Source organism: Ostrinia furnacalis, unplaced genomic scaffold (assembly GCF_004193835.3).
Source record: "Ostrinia furnacalis isolate ACB-3 unplaced genomic scaffold, ASM419383v2 OfSCF3549, whole genome shotgun sequence".
Taxonomy (NCBI): Eukaryota; Metazoa; Arthropoda; class Insecta; order Lepidoptera; family Crambidae; genus Ostrinia; species Ostrinia furnacalis.
The window spans coordinates 68760-94819 of NW_021133788.1; the positions used below are offsets into that span (position 1 = coordinate 68760).

The 26060-nt window shown below is 34.7% G+C and overlaps 1 protein-coding gene across 1 annotated transcript in view; it reads right to left on the bottom strand.

The window, feature by feature from the left end:
* Positions 1-23158, bottom strand: part of LOC114357998 (uncharacterized) — a 54675-nt gene extending 31517 nt beyond the window's left edge. The window contains exons 1-2 of the mRNA XM_028311848.1: positions 23093-23158; positions 22878-22989 (exon numbers count right to left, since the gene is read on the bottom strand). Coding sequence (XP_028167649.1) covers positions 22878-22898 — 21 coding nt within the window. The 5' untranslated portion in view covers positions 22899-22989; positions 23093-23158. The remainder of the gene's footprint in view (positions 1-22877; positions 22990-23092) is intronic.
* Between the last annotated feature and the right edge of the window lie 2902 nt (positions 23159-26060).

A 26060-nucleotide genomic window follows, 5' to 3' on the forward strand; every position in this document is an offset into this window, starting at 1 on the left:
TTAGTCGAAAATATTTGTAATTTTTTCATTTCGATATTTTTTCACAAATAGACGACCTAAATGTCAATGTGACAGAGCCCACAAAGTTGTGGACGCTAGTTGGCGCTGTAATCGTGCACAGAGCCAATACACCAAAGTCGGCGTGATTAGAGTCGCAAATTTTATGCCAGTTCATTAGCAATTATAAGAATAAGTAGTCAACTAACAATTACAGACTCATTAAGCGTACTTAGTTTTGTAAGGGTACGTTTTATTTAGTCTTTTAATTGGATACGTTCTAATAGCTGCCTAATAGTTTAAGTTAGTATTGAAAAGAGCTAAATCCATAGTTCTGACTTTTCGTTGGTTGAATACCTAACTTCTGACAGTTTAATATTAAATAAGTACCGTTTAACCTTAACTCCTGAATATTGTATCGGGTATAGGTAATCATTATTATTAATACTGACATAGCTTAGATCAAAGATTGGAACCGTCTCACCAAGGCTTAGAAGTTAGTCATGCGGTATTATGACTAAATTCCTTGGCAGCGTCAACAAACTGAGAAACTAGAATACTAATATTATGTAAACTATCTATTTTAGCATTAATTATCCAAATTAATATTATCATTAAATTGGCTATAAAATTCTATCCGGAACCGAAATTGAAAGGTAATATCCGAAAGCGGGTAATGCCGCAATAACCGACGTCGCCTTACAATTTACGAGGTGGCATTTTGAGTTGTAAAATGAGTGCAACTTAAGTTATGTTCGGAACGGGCCCGATCGAAATCGGACGTCTGCGCGAAGTTATAGAGACATGAGCCAGCTGTAATAACTCTCGAGTGTCCATAAAACCGACAATAGTGGTCCGAATCAAACTATCTACTCTTGACTATTTTGTTTGGTATTGTTATTGATTTTTGATGTAGTGGACCGAATGTAGAGTCAATATTGACAACAAAAACAATAAGGCTGGGTTGCACCATCTTACAAACGTCAAAAATCTGTCAAACTCCATACAAGAAGCACCGGTTATCGATATAGTTACGGTCAAAGTTAGGTGGTGGAACTCAACCTTAGTGTCCTTTCTTAATCACACACAAGAATAAACAGATAAATTATGATTTAAATACATTCTACACGGAGTTATAGAGACATGGTCCAGCTGTAATAACTCTGGTGTGTCGATAAAACCGATAACATTAGTCCGAATTTCTTAAGGCGGTTTTGATATTGTTATCGATTTTCGATATTGTGAAGTAGAGTCAATAATGAATATTGAACAAGCGTTTCCTTTCTTAATCACTCAACTACGAGTGCATTTATTTCATTCATCATTTTCGTTTTATTAAAACTCAAATTTATTGTGGATCCTGAAAAACTTAAGTGATTTTTCGTCAATTAGTGAAAACAACCTAATTTTATTCGATATATTATGAAAATACAGGTTTTTAACCCACTATGCTTTTTACGTATTTCCCGTAGGACGTATGTAAGAAACACCAGTGTTTAAACAAGCCACTTTTCTTCAAGTAGGTACATACCTACATGACCTAGCTAGATTCCAGACTTTTATCACGTCAATTGACTGACACCAATTAATTACAGTTTCATATAGTACGAGTAGGAGTGAGTTGACGTCAAGGCACCTGACAAATCAGTTTCATGATTGTAACCAGATTTCTGGATATGATTATACGGTCGGTGAACATTAAATTGGCTAGAGCCAAGTGACAAATGTTGGGCAAGCCCTAAAATGATTATAATTTATATTACTTCATGAATAAATCAAAGCATCAACCCGCTAATTCAAGAACACCCTTTAAGTTCCTGGTCACGTACAAAAATAGGCTGTTTGTCTAAACTGGTAAATTAATGTCATTACTTCTTAATAAACTCGATAGTGATCGTATTTGTAAGATATGAATTATTCATTAAAAGTGTTCTGCAATTTCTAATTATTCGTGAATGCACTTTGATTTAAATCTTATACACCTCGGACATTCACATAATCGACCGTAAAAGATTGATTTGCTATTGTCAATATTAAAAAAATCTCTTTATTTTCATTTATTTATTTAATAGGACAACCAACAAGACATACCTACACTAGAAGACAATCAATATTTACAACATTTTTTTAACTTAATCTAAGTGCTGCCTTAATTATAGGTTGCCACGGCATGCAATAGTGGACTTACAACATTTAAATAGTGTCTACACTTAAAGAAAAGAGCTTCTTCAGCGAGTGTTATGTTTTAATACATAAAAGGCCTTAAGGGATATTTTTACATTACTTATTAAATACAAAACAGTCCGCAAAAGAAATAAACATAAAGTGACAACAAACTGATGTAATTACAGCGTTTAATTAACTAACGAAATAATTACTTAAGCGCACTTAGGTATACCTACATTTAAATATTGTGTAAGTGCAGCTACTTGGAGATTAAACCGCGCAGAATCAGTGTAGTAATTTGGTATCTAGGAAGTTTCGTTGGCTACCGATATACCGATATATACAGGGCGGAATTTTGTAATGCCACCTGGAGGGAAAGTAGGTACACTTAATACTGTAGATAGAACATTTTACTCAAAGAAAACATTCCTTTATTTTTGAAAAGAAAGAGAACTGCATTCAAAGATTTTCGATTTTTTTTCGAAAATTTTACCACCATACCATATTTTTTTTTGTAAAAATTAAAATAATTTAAGTTCATGGTTTTCTCTCCATTAGATTTATCAAGTTTGTTAGAAAGATTTCATCCTTATACTTAACCCTAACGATCGATGCAATAAAAATACAGGATGTAATTTTTAACAGATTTTAGTTGGTTCGGTTCCCGAGTGTAGCAAGCAAATTTTTGGAAATCCTTGAATGCAGTTCTATTTCTTTTCAAAAATAAAGGAATGTTTTGTTTGAGTAAAATTTTCTATCTACAGTATTAAGAGTACTTTCCCTCCAGGTGGCATTACAAAATTCCACCCTGTATACCGATACTAGCGATATAGTAGTACCAGAGACTACCGCTATGTCTAGACAACTTACCACTCGCGTGTCATGATTGCTCCTTGTTTATAATCGGGCATAACGAATATGCCCGATTATAAACAAGGAGCAATCATGACACCTTGGTTAACGATAACTACTTATCATACTGTAGGTATTGGCAAATATTAAATTTACATTTAAATAAATAGGCCCTGAAGCTATAGTCACAATGTTTAACATAATTAGTACCAGCAGTGTATGTGAATTAAATTCTTTCTGGACTTTATTTGAAAGTCAAGTCGGCCAGTGGCTAACAATTTTAACACTTTCAACATTTGTATCGGAATTCACGCTTATGTTTTACAACAGCATTTTTTTAATTTATTAGGACACCTCAATGTTACTTTTATTGTTAGGCTCAGCCTAATAACAGCTCAAACAAAAATAGATTTTCGCAAAATATTGAAACCGGATCCTACATGAACTAATTGGTCAGGAACCATTCAAGTGAAACTAGAGATGGGTAAGTGCTAATAANGTACGAAATCGCGGGCGGCCGCTAGTCTAAATATATAAAAGGAGAAACTGACTGACTTAGTGATATATCAACGCACAGCCTAAACGGCTAAACGTATGTACTTGAAATTTGGAAGGGACGTAGCTTAGATACCGTAGAGGTGCACTAAGAAAGGAATTCCCGAAATTCCTACGGGATCGGGAATTAGCGGGAAAATCCTTTGGTATGAAAAATCTAAACCGCTTAAGTTAGACGCTTGAAATTTGGCATGCAGGTACCTTAGTAAACTTAAAGCTTAATTACAACATGATATTTCAAAATTCCAACGGGAACGGGAATCAGCGGGAAAAAACCTTTGCATGAAAAAATATAAACTGCATAAGTTAGACGCTTGAAATTTGGCATGTAGGTACCTTAGTAAACTGAAAGCTTAGTTTCAACAAGGAATTCCCGAAATTCCCACGGGAACGGGAATTATCGGGAAAATCCTTTTGTATGAAAAATCTAAACCGCCTAAGTTAGACGCTTGAAATTTGGCATGCATGTACCTTAGTAAACTTAAAGCTTAGTTACAACAGGATATTGCAAAATTCCCACGGGAACGGGAGTTAGCGGGAAAAAACATTTGTATGAAAAAATCTAAACCGCGTAAGATAGATGAAGGGGGTAAAACGGGATCCACACGTAAGAAGTCGCGGGCGGCCGCTAGTACAGTATGAGTCTTGAGAAAGTGCACATATGAAAATAGGCGGAACTACTAAACCTATTTTTATCGATAAAAAAAGTCAAAAAATATCAGAGTTTTCATTATTTATTGACATTTTCTGGGTATTTTATGTATTTTTTTAGTATCGCCTGTTATTACGCACTAGCGGCCGCCCGCGACTTCGTACGCGTGGATCCCGTTTTACCCCCTTCATCTATCTTACGCGGTTTAGACTTTTTCATACAAATGTTTTTTCCTAACTCCCGTTCCCGTGGGAATTTTGTAAAATCCTGTTGTAACTAAGCTTTAAGTTTACTAAGGTACCTGCATGCCAAATTTCAAGCGTCTAACTAAAGCGGTTTAGATTTTTCATACAAAAGGATTTTCCCGCTAATTCCCGTTCTCGTGGGAATTTCGGGAATTCCTTGTTGTAACTAAACTTTCAGTTTACTAAGGTATCTACATGCCAAATTTCAAGCGTCTGACTTAAGCGGTTTAGATTTTGCATACAAAAGGATTTTCCCGCTAATTCCCGTTCCCGTGGGAATTTCGGGAATTCCTTGTTGTAACTAAGCTTTAAGTTTATTAATGTACCTACATGCTAAATTTCAAGCGTCTAACTTAAGCGGTTTAGATTTTTCATACAAAAGGATTTTCCCGCTAATTCCCGTTTCCTTGGGAATTTTGGTAATTCCTTTCTTAGTGCACCTCTACGGTATTTAAGCTACGTCCCTTCCAAATTTCAAGTGCCTACGTTTAGCCGTTTAGGCTGTGTGTTGAGTGTCACTAAGTCAGTCAGTGTCTGCTTTTTTATATTTAGATTCTTTTTTAACTACAATGTCTTTTATATAAATTACATTAATGTTTTTTAATATTTTAGTTCTTTTTTGTTTCTTTGAGTAATATTTGATTTTAATATTGATATGATTTTAAAGGTGGAAGAAAAAACGTAAGAAACTATTAATAGCAGGGTTACTAGCCAATGGATGGCTAATAATGGCTATTAATAGATAATAATCAGTTATTATCCAAACTAGCTGGCTACAAACCCATCTCTAAGTGAAACCAATATCAAAATAAAACAACTACAAAAATTCAATCAACGTTCTTGACACTGCTTATTTTGGCGCCCAACCCTGTTCAAAACTGAATTAATCGAAATGTCGGCCGTTTGGTGTAGTGGTTCAGAACGGACTACAATGCCGAGAGGTCCCGGGTTCGATTCCCGGCCGGGCAGAAATTGAAATGATGAATTTTAATTTCTGTGACGGGTCTGGGTGTGACTATGTATAATATGTATGTATTTAAAAAAAAAAAAAAGTATATAAGTAGTATATCCGTTAAGCTACCACCCATAACACAAGCATTAAGTTGCTTACTTTGGGGCTAGCTGGCGCTGTGTGAAATTGTCCAAAGATTTATAAAAAAAAAAAAAAAAATATTAACTAAAACCCTGAACAAAACTGACAATGTAGAAACCTCAAACGCAATCATTACAGCAATGTATCTGCAATTAATTTCGGCTGATTTTAATTGCTATAACAAAATGTGTTTCAATGGAAAAACGCAATTAATACATAACGCGGTCACATGAATTACAAACAACTGTAACATTAATGAATTTGGACTTTGAATTATGCATGAATCTGCATTTTGCACAACAAATGTGTAAAAGCAAGGCTTTGTTGCTTTACCATTCTGGCCACAATTAATTGTGCAACTATCTCGCCCATCCTTGCAGGGCGAGCACGACAAACTTACAAAACATGCTTAGACTTTGTTTATGTAACGAGCCCTACCTCGACCAATGACTATTGAGTTAAAGCCTAGAATATTCACGTAGGCATTCGAACAAAACAGTCCAATACTAAATTAAAACTAAGAACACATCTAAATGCTTAGCGTAACAGTTGTAGTTATGAATCTGTAAGAGCTATAATAAAATAACTCTACAGCTAAAACTACTGGAATATACAAATGTACGACTAATCTAAATATTTTAGCTTTTAAATTGTAATTAAACCGAAAATGTTGACAACGCGGAATGTGCATGCCTGCGGTTATTCGCGTCGGTTGCTGTTGAAATGTGACCTCTATGCGTATTAGGTTAAGGATGAATGCGCGAGAGTATGCGTGCGCGCACCGAATGAAGTGTGAACGCACCGGGTAGGGCTTCCACCATTTAAAATTAAAACTTTTGTTGCATAAAATAGCTGGAAACAACTTTGCAAAATCACCTAAGCTAAAACAAGGCTACGTAATGAAATCCAATCAATGCATGGAATTTTGGAGACTTTATAAAATATATTTCTGGTTGAGAATGTAAACTAGCAAGAAAGCAAGTTAGTAAAATCAGTAATAATGAAATAAATAAATCAATCACTAAACTGAAAATCACTAACTTTGTACATACGAAGGTCGTAAGATGTATTGATTCATTTTAGCATTCAGCCACGCATTTTCCAGCAAAAACTTGGTCATTAAATCTAATGGCCTAGTGCCCTGAAGTCATGCAGTGACCCAGTATGTGTCAGCCCTATGAGTGGCCATTGCGACAGTGTGATGCAAGACAGTGGACACGGCCATTGTACTCCAAAGCTAGATTATTTAACACCAGCTAACAAACACAGGGTTAAATAATTTTAGGAGCGATACTAATTTGGTTATCTTACGATCGGCAATCACGCGAACGTTTGAACTTTGATATAAGACTGGTTAGGGTCAAATATTGCGCTGATTCAAAGCACACCCACTCGAAATATGACAATGGAAACGCATAGCGTACCTAGCTAAAGAATTTCTCATTAAAGTTTTTAGAGCAAGAAAATTAAAATTAATGCTCTCTCACCATTTCTCATAATTAGCAATTCGGTGAAATCATCTCAAAGACAGTACAGTTTTGCAAGGGACAACAAACCATAGGAAAATCACAAGAAAAATATATACTGTGAAAGATGGATTGATACCATGGATACAAAAGTTCTGTAGCCATGAAAGAATTTTGTGAATCGATTCAGTTACATTACATCAGAAAATTACCAAGGAACTTTAATGCTTATAATGTCAATGCAAATTAATCGATTGTGTCTCGATGAAAACAAACTGCGATCGCGGCGCCGATACGAAATCGACGCGTCAGAATCGTTCTCGAATATCGATCGACTTGTTAACTGTCCTTAATTTATGGAGCACTACAAACTAGATAGCATTCGTTAGGATACGCAATGGCGACATTACCCTAACAAATGGCGATCGTGTTGCTAAACCTGTGAGAAATAAGCTGAGGCATACACGGGATGTGAAGGGACTGTGATGTCTATAGTCTATAGCGATTGTATTATATAGTTAAAGTATCATAGTATAGTTTTCTTTAGACTTTAAAGAAAGGTGACTGACGCCTGTTTTCACCATCAATCCCTAATTTTTAAGTGACCCCTATGAAAACAAAATGCCTGTTATGTATTACCATAGGGGTCACTTAAAAATTAGGGATTGATGGTGAAAACGGGCATGAGTTTCTTCCGCCACTTCTCAGAATCAGCCCATAATGTTGTCCCGAAGTGGTGGTAGGGAAAGTTATTTAGGTCGTGTATAAGCGCCTTGGAAAGGGCCTAAGTAGTAAATAAAAGCTTTGACTTTGACTTTCATTCTATTTATATCAGAAACTATCTTTCATAATTTCAATACTTACTTAAGTCTAAGTAAGCCTATCTAATACAATAAAGAACTTCAGTAAATTTCGGAAAATTATAAGTAGTGTTACGAAAAAACTAAACTATCCATCCATTGAGTTATACTCGTATGAATTAGTCAGAGATTTACCTACTGAAGTTCTTTATTGTATTAGTTTACTTTTGTCATTATCATTTTCTGAAAATTATAAGTAGTGTTACGAAAAAACTAAACTATCCATTAAGTCATACTCGTATGAATTAGTCAGAGATTTATTGAAGTTCTTTATTGTATTAGTTTACTTTTGTCTAATACAAACACTACTACTGGTAGCCTGAGTTAATTAAAAGTTTACTCAAGTCTCTACCTTTCTTAGACTGCGCACTCAATCGCCTTACGAAACCAAACCATCTCTGGTTAGTGGAATGACGCCCGTATTCACAAACATTACTATGAGGTCTCACAGTGCGCGTGGACGCACAGGATGACACACGAACCAATCACAGAGCTCTATTCAACGTTGTGCGTTCTATTTGCTGCTTCACTTAAGCAAGCATCGTTTGTGAATACGGTCATTAATTGCATTTATAACTAACACTACATCGTATAGACGCAATCACTGACTGGCATATTTGACATAAACATGAAAAATGGTAAATAACCCCAGTAACGGTGACAGATATTCCTTCTAACGTAACCGTGAATAATACATGCTAAAAGCCTAAACGACATCTGAAGCAAATTACGTAGTTAAAACTGCAAGTTATACTGACATAATAGACTTATTCAATTTAGCTTTCGTTTACATATAGATTACCTGCCTATCCTAATAAATAACTCGATACTGGAACAGTGATTTCCAATTTTTCAATGGAAATTCAAACCAGACGGTTGCACGTAAAAGGAGCCGAAACCTGTTTCGTACTTGTACGTGAAGATCTACTACTAATACTATTATGCAATGACGTATGCGCTTAGTAACTTTTAAAATGTTACTTACAAAGTTACGGCTATGCGATTGAAGAATACGATGGGAATATTGTAAAAGACTGGGGGCATTTTCTTATTAAGTGATGTGTAGAGAGTTTTCCATTTTTAAGTTATCCCTATGGTGACACATAACAGGAATTCTTTTTCATAGGGGTCACCTAAAATTAGGGATTGATGGTGAAAACGGGCTTAAGGTGCCCTTTGAAGAATGTAATCATATGATATGTTTTCGGACAATCAGGATGACCTAATTCTGCTGTCAATATCCTTTGCCAGATTGAGGGCAAATACACAGAACAATTTTTGCGTCCCAACTGGAATCGAACCTGGAACCTCTATGTCAAGATTGTCAATCACTTGATTACTCCTACATCATAATAATATATTTTAAATGATCAGATCGTTTCCTATGATAAAAACTGCGTACGTGATCACTGACTATACTGCGAGTGCCGACCTTCAGGATGCTATTTGTACAGTCCACAGCAGGCTCTACATTTTTGTAGCAAAATAACACCTATTTATAACCAGATAAGGTTCCAGTGTTTAGCTGTCATCTGTACATTACAATCAGCGCCTCACGCCATAGTGTTGATCGTCACGTGACTCTACCTAATTACCTGCACAGTTAAGTATTTTCATAGATAATAGTTTTTTGCAAAGGGCGTGTCTTTCGTTACTAGATCAGTATGCCTTATCTTATAGACTGGAGTATGTATGTAGTACAAGGATGATTCAGTTCAAAATACAATTAAAAATTCATTCAAGTTGGAGCTACAAAGGCGTATTAAATACTGATTTTTAGACATCTGAACATTCACACACATTTTTAGTATATTAAGAGGTGATGAACACCCAGGTAAGTTGATGCTAAGTAAGAATTTTAACTAGGGCCGTGCATGAAAGACTCTGTGACAGAAAATCGAGAACGTCAGAGCCGCTGTAGAAGTGTGCTATGTTAACATGATGTTAAACTTTTCATTTTCTAAATTTAAACAATGACCATGCACATAAAATTCAGTTGTTAGCAGTTATGTGTGTAGAACATTAATTTCTACATAAACGGACAAATTGTGAAAAGTAGAGCAAACACACAATGCTAAGTAACTCAAGGCTTATTCTAAAAGATGACAGTTATCGGTTAATCTAGATTACTAGAGACTGCCAGTTGATGTAAAGCTTGATTAATATAAAGTTTAGCCTATTACGTCATTCACGGGAATAGTGCCACTCCTCTTTCTATTCTATGGGAATCGCATGGCTAAATATGCGAATGTGAATGAGACTGAAAATGCGAACATTTAGGTCAACAAACAAATGTAGCTAGTATGTAGATAGTGGAGGCCAGATACTCCATTTGTCTCTAATAAGTAAGAGATAAGTCCTCCTGTAGTGGAAACTAAATGACCTGATGATTACGATGGTGATGATGATTATAAAATGACACAGTATCAAAGGTGACTAACTGACGGACATAGTGATCTATCAACGCACAGCCCAAACCACTGGACGGATCGGGCTGAAAGGCATGCAGGTAGATGTTATAACGTAGGCATCCGCTAAGAAAGGATTTTATGAAACTCCACCCTTAAGGGGTTAAAATGGGATCCACGTGTACGAAGTCGCGGGCGGCCGCAAGTAGCTTCAATCATCAAACTTTTCAAGCAAGATTTCATATCATAAATTGACATTTGGCCAGAACCAAAGATGTCACAGGCCCGTAAATTGCTAGACTTAATAATAGTGGGTAGCCATAGCCAAGTAAACTATGCGGCAATGTTAATGTGGTGGACGCAAGTGACATGTCACCTACATACCGAAGGTCGCGTCAAGTACAGATCGTACACGAGACACATCAAGATACACACTGTAGTCCCTTAACCAGTTGCAATAGAGGCGGTTTTGCTGGAGAAAAGTATAGTGCAATGCGCTGACAACTATACATTGTAGACGCGGACGGTGTACTAAGTTTAAGTAACTACGTGCGATAAGGGCTTGCTTATTATTATACTAAAGCATATTTTGTAACTAAACCTTGCACGCATTTTAAGACACTCATAATATTTTGTGCACGGACGGCCTGTTGAGCTAAACACTGCTGTAGTTTAAGCTGTGGAAATAGATGCTATTTTGCAAGTAAAATGGCCAGCTCAATGTGATTAAAACATTGTGAAATAGACAATTCTTCAACAAAGTAAACTGGATCTAAACCGACTCTACTTTTACGGCTATAACTTTAAATTTGTAATGTTCCTTAAATCAACTTTAGTTTCTCATTGCAACAAATTATGAACTCCAGAAACCAATCAAGTCTGGGCCCATTCATAAAATACCAATTTTATTCCACTTCCACTAAATTTTACCACCTGCGCAAAGTGAAGGTGTTAAAATAAGGCGCAATATTGATTAGAACAATAAAACATTGCCGAAGCTAATTTACAGCTTAAATTATGACTAAGATCGAACTTTTAAGCTCCAAAAGCTCGTTGAGCTCAATAAAACGGTATCGAACCTAATTTTAAACTGAAATTAATAAGCTACTAGGATCTAATGGCTTGCTAAGAGCAATAAAACACATTGAAGTCAAGTAAAAGTCTAGATAATTATAAACAAAGGCCTAGACCGCGCCTGTCTACTTAATGCCTATTTGGATCAATTTTGTCGTAACTGCCGATAATAGAATTGTTATAAAAGCATTGTACTAGCCGAGGTCAGGGCAGGACCGAAAGAGTAAAATCTCAAAAGATATTGAAAAGAGAAACTTGCGTGGTAGCTTTTGATAATTTAAAATATAACGGCCTTATTAAAATTGACGAGGTTAAAGTATGTTTAAATATTGGTCAATTTCTATTAATTTTTTTAAATTAAACTACTACGACGTAACCTAATATACTTACGTGCAAATATCTAATTCATAACGAAACGTATTATACTAAGTAAGTAGCTACGTATTACTGAATTTCACTTTTTTAGAAGCAATAATGCTTCTTAACCTTTAATAATTTTAAGGCAAAAGCTCTCGTCTTTAGTAATCTCAATTATAGATGCAAGAACACTTTTTTTATAGACATTTTATTTAATAACTCGAACCTAACAAAAGGTCAGTAATGTAACTATTAATAACATCCAATCAGAGTAATGCCGAACATGTAGAATGCAGATTTATGTAAATCAGTCGTTAGATACAATTTATTAAATCACTTATTTACAGTAACGCAATTTGTTTAACTGCTTGGTATGTTATATTCGATCGTTGCATCAGTTAATAGAAATGGTAACAAGGTTAAAGGCTCTACAGAGGTTAGTTCATCCAGAGCTAAAAATGTAGCATTTAAATTATACTGGAAAAGGAAGTTTTTGCTATGTACCTACTCTTTGCTAAACCTTGATCCTTCTCGGAAACTTGCCAAAAAAGGATATAATTATTCAAAATCAAAGTCAATATTCCTTTATTTGCATGGACTATTAAAACTAGTGCCTACGAATCGATATTATCAAAGTAACTTTGAGTACACATTTGAAGACGTTTCAAAGTACCTATCACCAAAAGATAGAGTATTCTTCTAAAGCACTTGCACCATTGCAAAAATGCACTTTGCATTCTTAAATTCACTTTTACTGAAAAAGAGCGTAACTACCGGACCTAGGTAGAAGATTTAAAAGTCTTTTAGTGCATTGTTTAATATCCTTAGATATGTACTCGTATATTAAATAATGCATTAAACCACTAACAACGGGTTCGGATTGCGGATATCTTACACGGTTCGGTTTAATTATGTCAACCTTTCTAGGACGTGAATAAGAATAATGTGTTAATTACACAATTACAATAATTATTTTGAATTTAATATCACCGAGTTGTTTGTCAATAAAAACTTAATTGAAACCAATGCATGTGAAGTAGAACGTACTTTATACCTGGACAAAACGAACACATCGATCAATTTGAGATCAATTTGACTCATCCATGTAACAATAATAAATATTGAACCCAATTGGGGTCACGGTTCAATATTTAACAAAGTTACGTAAACCAATGAATGAGTTTTGTAATTTTTGTCATACAGAATGAATGCCTTATTAATTTTGTATTCTTGTCGAACTGTCGTGGTTGCTAGAACTTCTATAAGTATTTACTACTAATGTCTTGATTTATTTTAAGTTAATATTTATTTGTAACACAGCCCAATTAATTCATACTTATTGTGTAATTTAATTACACACGAAAGTGATTAAACGCCAGTACGGTATCTGGGTTACCACTAAATAACTGTTTATTCAAAGATAAATACTTACCTATTTATAGGAACTAGCGTTGTGATCCGTTTACGAGCTTAAAATTGTATATTGCATATTCAAATTAACATTTAATTCGAATTCCACGGAGATCTCATTAAAAAATAATAACCCTTGTTAAATTTCACGTCAAATACCGACTGTGAGTGCCCATTAACGACTATAAAATGAAAGCTCAACTATTAATAAATAGTTAAAGCTGTACATTCTAATTGCAATTAGGTCTACTTTTAACGACTATTGAGAATACTATTAAAACTGTTTTAATTAGCTGGGTATGCTGAAATATTGCCAAAGTTTGCCTTTGAAATAATTTCCTTTATCGTCATGTTGTGTTGAAATATTATAATAAGTATATTAATGAAGTAATTATTGCTTTTAACTGAATGCATGAATGGCCACAGCGCCTCTTTACTTACGTATTATTTTCTTTATTAAGTTGTTACCTGTTACATATTCAATCATTCTAATTTCTTTATTTCAGACACATTAGTACCAATAAAAACAAACTTATGACTTAACTTTCTAAGCTTTTTGCGTTAAAAATGTTACTTAAGCGCCATGAATGGGCAGGCGCGTCGTATGCGCACGTCACACTCGGCTGGAAGCTGCGCCGGCGCATCAGGGCTGACTCTACCAAAACACAGATTATATAACATATACTGTTTCCGTTACTAATATTTTAAACATGAATCACTGATCACTAAGGTCAATATTCATGGCAAAATAACCAAATAAATAGTTATAAGAAGTAAATTAGACTAGGCAGATAACAAGTAGGTGGTTTGGGAGGAAATTACGCTATTTCTTTCTATGAAATCACAGTACAGTTTGCCATTTACCATGATAAATCAAACCACGTAACCGCAGTTATAACGAAATTCACTACTTCATTAGTACTTACAAATAAAGCTTAGTTTCCTTCAACAAAGAATGTAAATGTCACCGTAGAACAGATCTATTGTTAATGTGTAAAACAGGCCTTATCAGCAAGGCTGTATCAGGTGCCTTACAGGTGCAACGGCCAGCCCTAATGGCCGTATTAACATACTCACATGCGCGCGCGCCGACCGGCCGGACCGGTCGTGTGAACTTCCGCCTTCCGACTGCCGTGATAAAGTTTATCGCCTTTTCAATAAATACCTAATGTGTATTATTTTTTGACTTCTGAAAACCAAAGCACACGATGCGCTGCGGTGGCGGTGCGACATCGGAGCGATGCCGCTGCGTCATCTTACATAGAAATATCTGCGTCGCGCGATACGGCGAAATCTTTGCGGTGCGGCGCCGCATCGCATCGTGTGCTTTGGCTCTAATTTTGACGACTCTATTTTTGGCAATTCTCTTCCTTACCAAACCTGTTTGATTTTCTAACATCTACAATACGGAAGCCATAGGTCTTCTAGCTATCTGTTAATATTGGCATTAGTATGCATTTTATTGAGATTTTACAGCCTCATAAATTACGCCAAGTATGGTTATACAAACAGATGATGTTTACTCGCAAATACTGGTCACGTGACCTTAGTCATGGCCTGTACACGTATCGGATAAATATGTAACAGTTTCGCAACTGACTTTAAAATGGCTATATCTTCATTAAGATAAGTATGATTTATGTCATTTAACGAGAAAAATATTTGGGGAGATGTTACTATTTTTTATTCTTCGACCTGTTTACAGAAGGCCAGTAGGTTAGAATATTACGTTAAATAGTAAAATAAAAATTTTCCCTTATATTACAATGTAGAAGCACTTAGTTACAAAAATTACTGGTCTCTAAATCATTAACTGCTGTCAGAATAAATAACAAGAAAACCAGTTTCAAAGAAAATCTGAATAGGTATATGAAAACTTCAAATACCAACAGCTATTAGATAGAAAATGCAGAATCGGCGAGGCTAGCTATTATGTAAATAATGTAAATACACACAATGACAAGGCCTGTATACACATTAAAACATAGCAAGTGCACATTTAGATTCACCTTGGCTCTATTCAGAGGCCGAGAGCCAGAAAATTCTAGGAGGAAATGGGACATCCTACAATGGAAATACGTCCATTCACAATTACATGGTGTCACTAACGTGGTATTAGGGCCGTAGTAGGGTTTATTCGTCGGCGGTCATCGAGTGTCAAATCATCAATCGCCAATGAGGGTTTTCGCGATGAAAAATCCACCAGATGGCAATACGTAGACGCGAGGTCCAAATTCTGCGTGATTGGTGGATTTTGACATATCTGTCAATCTCATGTTAAAAAAAACCAATCATGCAGCATTTGGACCTCGCGTCTACGTATTGCCATCTGGCGGATTTTTCAATCGCGAAAACCCTCATTGAATCGCTTGATTCAAAAGAAGCTAGACTTGGATTAGCTGATGCGTGATGTGACATTTGTGACACAAATTGACAACTGTAAGATGTGTATGTAGAGCGTCAAGCGTGACACGGCGTGAAGGAAACTGCGACTGTTAAATAGTCCTGAAAACAATACCAGTAACCAGACTGATTCACGTCGTAGTTACTTTGGATACTCATGTACCTATGTTACTGTATGCCAAGGGAATTAAAGTCAATCGGCCAAAAGGCCATAACTTTACACTTGTAATGGACTCCGAAATATATTACCAGCCTAAGTAGCAGAGCATAAAGATTGTAGATATGCATAATACAATAACAGTTACCACGTTGCGTAAAAACAACAATAAGATCTTGTTGTGACTGCATATCATTTAGTTCGTGACTTAAGTATAATGCCCTTTTCAAGATTCAAATGAGACAGAATTACAACAAGATGAAATTGAAAACACTACGGAAAACGCTAAGTCATTACATAACATTAAGACACACGCAAAAAAGGCGATGATTCCGATGTTATTACTATTACACAAACGAATCTTTGGTAACGTATAAATAACGGAATTTCGCTTTCCACGGGTAAATATTATGTGGAGCGTTCGGCAAACGCATTACGCAACTTTTGGGCCACAGTCGGACAAAGCTTGTTATTACTGGCCTATTACTTCGACCGCAGCGAGTGCATCGTCCAAGGCGACGCCAAATTGTCACGTGCCGTTTTTGTCTTTATTACTGGCATGTCTTTATTATGTCATTATGACGCGAATTTAGTTTTATTGCCTAATGACAATAATGACACTTCTTCCGGAGCGATTTAATAGTTGTGGTTGTTAGCGTTTCTAGGCTAAGTCCGCTGATATTAAATTTCATGGACACCGTATTCCTAAAAATTTAAAGCCTAATCTGGTGATATAAAAAGACTCGTAAAAAGCAATAGCTATGAAAAATGGTTATAATTACCTTTTTTATAAAGCTTAGTCCCTGAAACTAATGTCTCAACAGTGCATTAAATTAGGAATGTCTATTTATTTACATTAGAAACAATCCACTCGAGATACTTAAAAATATTGCAAAACATAATAATGTAGGTACTTCTTGATTTTAAGATAATTTAAGACTCCCCGAATAAAAACCCTATGGCTGCTGACTACTGCGGTCATCATATCAATAGTTTTTGCCGTTTTTATCATACCTAGTAATATCTAAAAATAACTTACTAAGCTAATAGCAAAAACCATTAACGGATTTTAAGCCCGTATTATAAATTGAGGTTCAAGATTCTATTCAAAGTTCAGCTAAATTCAACCAGGATCGGTCTCCATATTTAAATTTAACCAAACACAGGCTGGAATTTAAATTTTTAGTGCTGTTTCAGAATAGGTATACCATAGCAAGCTTCATTATTTTGGAATTCAGAGAAAAATCTAAATTTGCACTTACGCCCTTATACACCGCGCCGTGTCATCATTCTAATAGTGAAAACCAAAGCACGTGCGCCGCGGGAAAATCAAACAGCACAATTTTATTACATTGTACATTAATACCTAATTGGGTCATTCACCCGTTAATACCGAATGTCGTTTTTTCCCGCCTAATCCGAACCAGAGACAAATGATCATCAAGCACGAGCGTGCGCTAATGAACGCACAGATTACGTTAATGTAGTCGCCCAACGTTTTACCAAAAAGTTACTCTCATCAATTGATTTTGCCTTATATTTCATGGACTTTAATGTTTAAAATCCTTCGGGTTTTACAATTTTGCACGCTGATAATATGCTGACCACAAAAACAGCTGTGAAAACCACAACTTTTTACTGACGATGTGATTGTCACTAGCTGTTTAAAAATGTAAATATTACGTTAATAACTCAAAGAACCAAGTTCTTTTAGTCAACCTCGATGTGATATAATTATATTATTGATGTAAAAAGTCAATACTAGTTAACGTAGATTTTGTCAAAAAAAATTAAAGGAGTTAAAACTGAACTTATCGCAAATAAGACAGTTAAATCAGAAGAGAACACCACACAAGACTACGCAAACGGTTGCTCTAAAAGAGCAAATTGATTAACCAAATAATTATGTATTAGAAATCATTATTATAAACTGCTAAAAGTAAGCGTTTAATTAACCTATTGTTAACTTCAAGTTCAAGTGTATCGGCGCGAACTTGAGCGTTAAAACCGGCTAACACAAAAATACGTTATCTCGCACATACGAATCGTGAGAATGATTCCGTTCGAGCACCCTTGGCCGAATTACAATACTTATTATCGCCTACTTCAATAAATATTTCTGCTGGTTGTATATTAGGAAGGAGTTTAGTTGCGGCAATAGATAAAACATCACATTTTAAGATAGGCCCTTTTACGTTGCAACTTCCTATTGGCGACTTTTCATTGTGTACTTTTAGTGAGTATTAAAAGGGGAATGTTATTTGGTAAAAATGTCCGTAAAATATAAATATTGAATGTAATATTCAAAAAGGAAGTAACCTTGTAACGAATGAGTAAAATTTTTGATTAATATTGTTATCGAGCAATAAATAAGAGCATAATTGAATTAAAAATAAATACAATAAATAAGATTTTACAATAACTAGGTACACTAGCCGAAATAACTGACATCAGTTAGGTTATGCATAAGTTTAATCCAAACAAGTACACAATGTCAAACATTTCCCAACTAGGAAGCTTGAGCAGTGAAAAGCAAAATACGTTAAGTAACGCTTAACAAATACACGTTCTCCAATTAATACGTTACATATAATTGTGAAAACCGACAAAATATCTTAGTAGTGCCATCGCAACTAGACACTAGACTTTAAAAATTGGACAGAACTAACTGAAAAATGACATTTAACTGTCATTCTTTTGAATTTTGTTTAATGGAAACAGCTATTTCGCAATGGACCCATTATTAAAACAATGTAACTATCTAAGTAAATAGTAACCCCAAAACAAGCTCATTTAAACTAAGGGTAACTGTCGACTCTAGCCACTATTATCACAAAATGTACAGAAATTTAAAAAAATGAACAAGTGCTGAGAAGAAACTCACTTTAAGTCGAAGAAGGGCATGACCTATTTAAATAACTAATAAATTTTCTACATTTATATTATCTACCGATGAGTAGATATATACTGATACATAGGTGCGAATAAGATGCGCCATGAAACTAATGATGACAAAAAGTCTTGATGGTAATCACCTTCTAGTTATTAGAATGCAAAATATTTGGCCTTCCTTGCTTATTTGTACTACTGGAATTCGCCAAGTATAATTTATTCAAACCAGGTGCAATCGCGTACTTATCTTGAGATCTAGAGCATCTTATCGAGTTAATTCTACTCTTGTGGAAATTATAGATGTAAGCATGATTTCAGAGTGTATGTTTATACAGGTTGTATGTGAAACAAAGGCAAGATGTTTGAAAGCAAGTGCAATTTCCTAGAATTAAGAATTTTCCATATTTTTTCAACACCAACTGGCAATAAATACACACTTTTATAATGGTTGTGCATATTTTGTGATTTTCTTTGACCTGTATTTGTGAGAGGCTGTTGCATGAAAAGCGTGCTCCTTGTAGAGTCACATTTAAAAAGAAAAGAAAATCTGGTAAAAAAGATGGTAACGACATGGTATAGTCTGTTCATAGTTAAAAACTCTACCTACGCCAACTTCTCCCTAACACCCTGTATAAAGTTTTGCAATCAATTAATTTTACGCCTCTCATGTAGTTTGTCAAGTAATGTAATGGGCTCCAACAGTGCTAACGAGCTCGCGTTAGACGTGATTTAATTCCAGCTTTAAGTGAAGGGAGATGGGCAGTAAACTAAGATTCCTTTGTCATATAAAAAGAGGCCTTATTACTAGGTATTAAAGTGTTACAGATAAAATTGCCACATAATGGATACGTTCTCGTAAAACTGAAATAGTAATATTTTACTAGAAGACACGCCATTTGTGTCATTTTTCCGAAATGGAAGAATAAGGTACCAAAAAAACACATTGATGATGATGATAACATTGATGTACTTTGCTGTACAAACAAAAAATATTTTTTAAAGATTTTTTTTTTTAATTTTCTTTCCCTTTATTTTTTTATCGTTAAAATCTGTTGCTGACTCGATCTAGTCAGTAGCCGTCTTTACAAGTGCCGCATTTGTAACATTTACGGAGCGCAGATATCATACCTACTTAGATTCAGAACAAGGGTAATAAATAGTCACATAATAACGGCACTTTGCTCTTACGGAAAATACCCTGTTACGAATACACGGTATTTTTTGAACAACGCTGAAATAATAGGTTGTCTAGTTACGTGGTTAAATAGGTTTATGTCCGTTTTTTACCATCAATCCCTAATTTTTAAGTGACCCCTATGGTAACAAACAGGAATGTTGCTTGCTTGCAATAAACTGTACTTTGTACAGTTTTCAGTTCCTAATTTTTAAGTTACCCATATGAAAACTGTACAAAGTACAGTTTTCATATGGGTAACTTAAAAATTAGGATTGATGGTGAAAACAGGCACAAGTGACTTTATCTCTATTTACATCTAAAATTAAACAAAATCTCAAAGGATATTTTATAACTAAAAAAAACTCTATGAAATGCCACAAAAAAATTGCTACATAACTGTAAACCGATTGTCAATTGTTTCTCCGTTTGTCAACGACAATATAATCAACTGCACATCAGACTATAGATTCTTACTGCAAAATAAGACGTAAGACATAAGATATCACAGTGATTAACTAGATGTGCTGTCGTCTATACGAGGAAATCCGCAAACTCGACGACAGTATCAAATTTAAATGTCTAAATTGTTGAAATCCGGAACGTATTACGACAGTATTTAGATTTACATCTACAACAATATCCTTATAGTAAATTCGCCTAAATAGGAAATACTGGTGCGAATAAACCTGAATAGATCCTCCTGAACAAGGTTACTATAGTAAACATAATAATTAATCAATACTCTACAATACATAATGAGAGATTTCCAAATCTATAATATTAATCGATACAAAAGTTCTTTAAACTCCAGTAAATTGTAAAGACTTTCTAGAAAAGATTTTTTAAAATGTGTATAGAATACTTTTTATGTCATAATAACAGTACATTCTTAATTTAATAAGAAATTACTGATTGATTGACAGCACATTACATATCTATAAATACGACGTCTTAATCTATTAATTTAGTAGTAATGTACTCGTAATCGTTATAATATGAAAAATATTTTGTCTCGTAAAATATGTAGGTAAGTTAATAATCAAACACTTTCATAATTAATGCTTTTATTAATATTCTATGATTAGTAAGTATAATCCCCGTAAAAAAATTCAAAGCTTGATTTTAAAATCAATGTATTTTATGGGTTTATAACATTTCTAAAGTTTACTAAACCCCTAATCCTGATTGGTTTGTGAAAATGCTAAGCTGATTGAAATATCGCTACTAGTTTAAGTTTAAAAATGCTCCAAACAAAGGTATTTTTTGCACAAATCGTTTTATAACGAGTGCATTGGAGATAACAATAATAGCTGTTGCTTGACCATGAAAACAGTTCACCGAAATAACTAGGCACTTTCAGTAGCAAAAAGTATTTCAGTTCAGTTGTCTTTATGATAAAAGAACTCTATCTATTATAAGCTTTTATTCTCGTTTCAGTTGCATTATTTTGTCTTATTTTATAGTAAAATATTTTCGATTATAAAACTGTGTTAGACAACTTATTAGTTTTACTTTAAAGTAGGGAATAAATACTTATAAATTTCCAACTATGTATTACTTTCTTCAGCATAACAATTTTCTTGCGTAACTTTTTATTATATTCTTTTCTTTCAGGAAGAAGCCCTAAGTTTCCTAATAGGATTACGAATTTTATTAAACAGTCATTAAAAAGGTTTATTGTAAGCCATAAACATTTAATTACTAATTTGTTTATGGCAACAACGTACCAGATAGTGATCATACAATCAATCTTAATGGATTAAGTGTTGCCACACAATTAATTTTATTATGTTATTAACTCGATCTCCGCTCCCCGAATAGTTAGTATAGCAATTTGTTTAACTTCATTAAGTATGATGGAACCATCTTTCGTAGATGATTTAGACACTGCCCACTTAATGAGCATAATGACTAATTAAAAGACAATCAATTAGTTTGGGTAATCGCCGCAACGTAAATTGGTAAATATTGATTTGTATCAGTGAATGGGTCGCTGTCTGGGTACGGTGTCTGGCACTTTGAGGCAAGCCGTTTCATTGCGAGACTGTGACAAAGCATCGATGTATTTGTATTGATAAAATCAAAGACATATACCTACTTCTTAAGATCGCAAAGTATTAAAGGAAGAAAGCAAAATTTATTCAGTCTTGTTTGTAACTAACACAATCTCTTCCAGACCACTTATGGAGAGGAGAGTTACTTTAATTGTAAGTTGTAACTGGAAAAGCGGTGGAAAATATCAAACTTTAAACGATAATTATTAAATATTGAATTCATGTTTAAATGTGAAGTTTGAATTACTTTTACTTTATGAAAAATAACAATGTTATATTTTGTTGTCATGATCCGTTCTCTACTGTCACAGCTGGTGCAACAAACCAGTGTTTGAACAACAAAGTCACACTTCTATAAAATAATAAGAAGTAGTTAATCCTCAATGTCTATGTTATAACTGTCATCAATGTTACACTGTCTGAAAACTGCAGTTAATGAATAATGGTGTGATATAATTTTAACGAGGTATAAACCTCGTGGGAAGTGACCAGCAAACGGTGTCAAACGTCAAGTCCGATGAACTATTGTTCGGTACCTACTAAGATACCCCGATTGTGTTCCATTGTTACTTTGAAAACTTTGAATGCAACTCAGTGTCACTTTAATTGGCCTTTAGATACTTAACAATTATTGTCAATTTCGCATTCTTAGGATACGTCGTGTTAAGCCTGAGTTACGATCGGTATCAACGTTTATGAGGTCGTAGCTATTGAAATTTATAATTTATTGTCGAGATCCGCAGCTTACTATTTCACATAAAATGCACATAAATACTTAATATGACATAATTATTGCGTTATTAATATTCAATCGATCTTATGTTAAATTTTTACACTTTTGAACTTTTTTTTTTTCAGGAACCAAATTAAAATTATATTTCCTCAAAAAATCTAATTAACTTCACAAAAGTGGTCATACTTAATCCTTTTTGCTTTTGTAATAAGTAAACGTATGGCTTTTTTTAAGCGTCCTATGAAACTTATTTTTTTTAATGAGCTTATTAAACTAAGTATGAAACTTTTTTAGCTTTTATAACGATATAAATAAATAAAACTTACGATTTTGATGTAGTTGGTCATTGTATATAAGTTATGCACTGTCACGGTACACTGGTTGCGTTACGCACTGCGATGCGCGGGCCGGCGACTGACTGCTCGTTGACCACTCCGTCTGCAACCAAAGTGGTGGTACAATCCCTACTGCACTGATAGATCACAACCACTATGTATTTCGCAAGACCGTAGCGTCGATTTTAATGATTTTTTTAACGTACGGAGTTTGATGTTGGCGCTCGGGGCGTGAGTTGGGCTTTAAGTCGACGCAGGCGCAAGATGTCGTTATATAGGACAGAGGGCGACCTTACTCACGCGGGAAGTTTGCTACGCTCGCTCCTGGCAGCGGGTTTTTGAAGCCTAAATTTTTATTCCCGATTAGTAAATTTTTTTTTAATTTATTTTAAAGCCTTTAAAATATAAAGCGAACTTAATGCCGGCATTTCTGCCAGTTAACGTTTTGGCTGAAAATTTTGTTTTGGTGATGCTTCAAAACGTAATATGATAAAAAAAAATACACAACCTCATATTAAATTGAATATTTTGTAATAGAGATTTATATTTGAACATTAGTATTTTTTTACTCCTGAAAAACATTATGAAATGAGATGTTTTTATGAAAGGAACTCTCATGTAAAAACTGAAACTGAATTTTAATCCAATTTGGCTTACATCTTCATTAAAATAAATTGCATGTAAAGGAAATAAACATAGATATAAATATTTATGAGCTTCCTAGATGCAGCTGAGCTCGATTCATGTTTTGTAATAAATTCTAAACACCTGTTAGTTTTGAAAGTAATAAAATTGTAGCATGTGCCTTATCTATCTAACTACTTATTTTTATTTAATTATAACACCGCTGGCTTGTAGCTATTAATAGTAATCATTTAACAATTAGGATGTAGCAATGTAAATTATCTTAGTTATAAAGAAATTTTATATTTGATTGTATAGGTTTTCCATAAATAGGCAAAGACTTCACGCGAGACATGTAATAGGATATTATGTATTTCTTTTCCGTAACATTATCGCACTTAATAAGATAATCATGTGAACCGAATAAATTATTAATTAGCAAGTAATATAATAACAACAAGCTCCATATACGAGTAAGTAGGCTAATTTAAGTTACTTATAAATTATTAATTATTTCTTAAACTTAACATCTTAATTAGACTTCCTTTTAATCTCTCTAAAATAAATTAGCGCCAGATGTTGGAATTGTTAACACTCCCAGGAATCGAACCTAATGGAATAAGAGCTAGCGAGCGCCAGACATACGTCATTATTATAAAAGCTGAAAGTTTTTCAATGCTCCCAATATAGGTAAGAATGTTGGTGCATCATGAAGTTTGGGTCATCGTGGCTTTGGCAGCTACCCTCAAAAGATTGTCTGGCAAGGAGTTGGAACTGTCAAAACTATCTGGCTGATGAGAAAACAACTTATGGTCATTGCCCAAATATTATACATACACATACATACGAATGCAACTATTACTATATTTTTATGTGTGTACCCATCTCGGTCCACGATCATATAATAGTGCCTATATGCTCAGCGGTGGACTAACGTGGGCTACACTACGTCTGATGGTAACATTATTCATCTCAATCATCACTGAATAAACTGAAACGAAATCCGAATATAGATCGAGTTTCATAAGAATTTTTCAATATAACACATAGCAACACCTATTCAATATTTATGCATGACATGTCAGTATTCCTGCGTCCATCTTGACCTTGGCCACTAATTGGAAAACGATTAAGCTCTTACTTATATATGGTAAGTTAATCAAACAAAATTATTCCAAACTAATGCTTTTTGCCCCTGGTTTATCCTTGCCATGATAAGTTCATATTTGGTTAATCACAAAGTTATCAAGGTACCTATGTGTTAGAATGACCGTCAAATTACAGTTAAATTTATTCAGAAAAACTGAAACGAGACCATATTCGCATTTTGGAGGTCAGTGTAAGTGGGATGCTTTCAGAGATAGATATACGATTGAATTGTTCTAATTTTGTACCGCCTTGTTTTCTTAAATGACCTGTGGTTGACTGGTACAGAATGTCTCTCGGCATTAAGTCCACCATTTGAACATCACATACTTAACATGCAATAAAGATTTAATCTTTAAAAAACGAGTAAATAAGTGTTATGGATTGTCAACCGCGTGCCAGACAGCGACGCGTTGTGGCGTTGAATCCCGTCTTGTGACGGGTATAACTCTCATCATGATGATAGCATTTATGAACAGATAATTTAAGACAGTTGTCGAAAAATTCGGAACTGCCAAAAAATAAGACATTGATAAGGCTCACAACCGTCGGTCACCGGTGGGGTGTGCTTTCCCATTCTTTGGAGGGCCGCTCTACTTCTCTGATCAGCAGAGCAGACTGAGCAGCGGCATAGAGCAGACAGTATCCCGCTACGGCGGGCCGGGGGTCCTGTCGTACCAGGGCCGCTAGGAGAAAACCTCTATAAAAACAAGTGGAGGAGGGGATTGGGGGTTCCCTGGAAGCCAGAGAGGCTCGCTCGTGAGCGAGCCTCTAGCCTGAGGCGGAGCTGCGGACGAATGTCCAACTAAGACAATAACTCCCGGCTCCGTTTCTTTGGGCTGTGGTGGAACCCGTCGGGTTTTAGTGGGAAGGCCCCGCCTTTAGTGGGTAGACGGGAAGAGTCCCACATTACCCCACTGGCCGTCCCCATCGACCAGTGGGTATGCGCAAAGCATTGCCTGACGTAAAAAAATGGTGCTAAAAATGTTATGACTTTTTACTGTCCATATATTTTTACACTCGTCATTATTTACTACACAATAAACTACTTACTATGTTATTGATCGATAAAACAAATAAATAATAAAGTTAGGAAACGTCAATAAATATATTAACAGCGTTTTATAATTGATATAAACAACAAGCAAATTTCTGTGACCTCTGTAGATTGTGTAACGGACAATTTATTTTTATATCACTTTCAAATACAAGCAAATGAGGTTGACATACTGTCGATTGTAGTGAATGATTTAAACGTGCCTTAGTAGAAACTGAATCTAAAAGTTTCTGTTCATTACTAAAGTAGCTACTAAAATAATAAACAAACTTGTATTATAATTTCCTGATATATTAAACAAACGTAATTCCTGATATCTTTATTAGGATATCAGGAATAAATTCCCA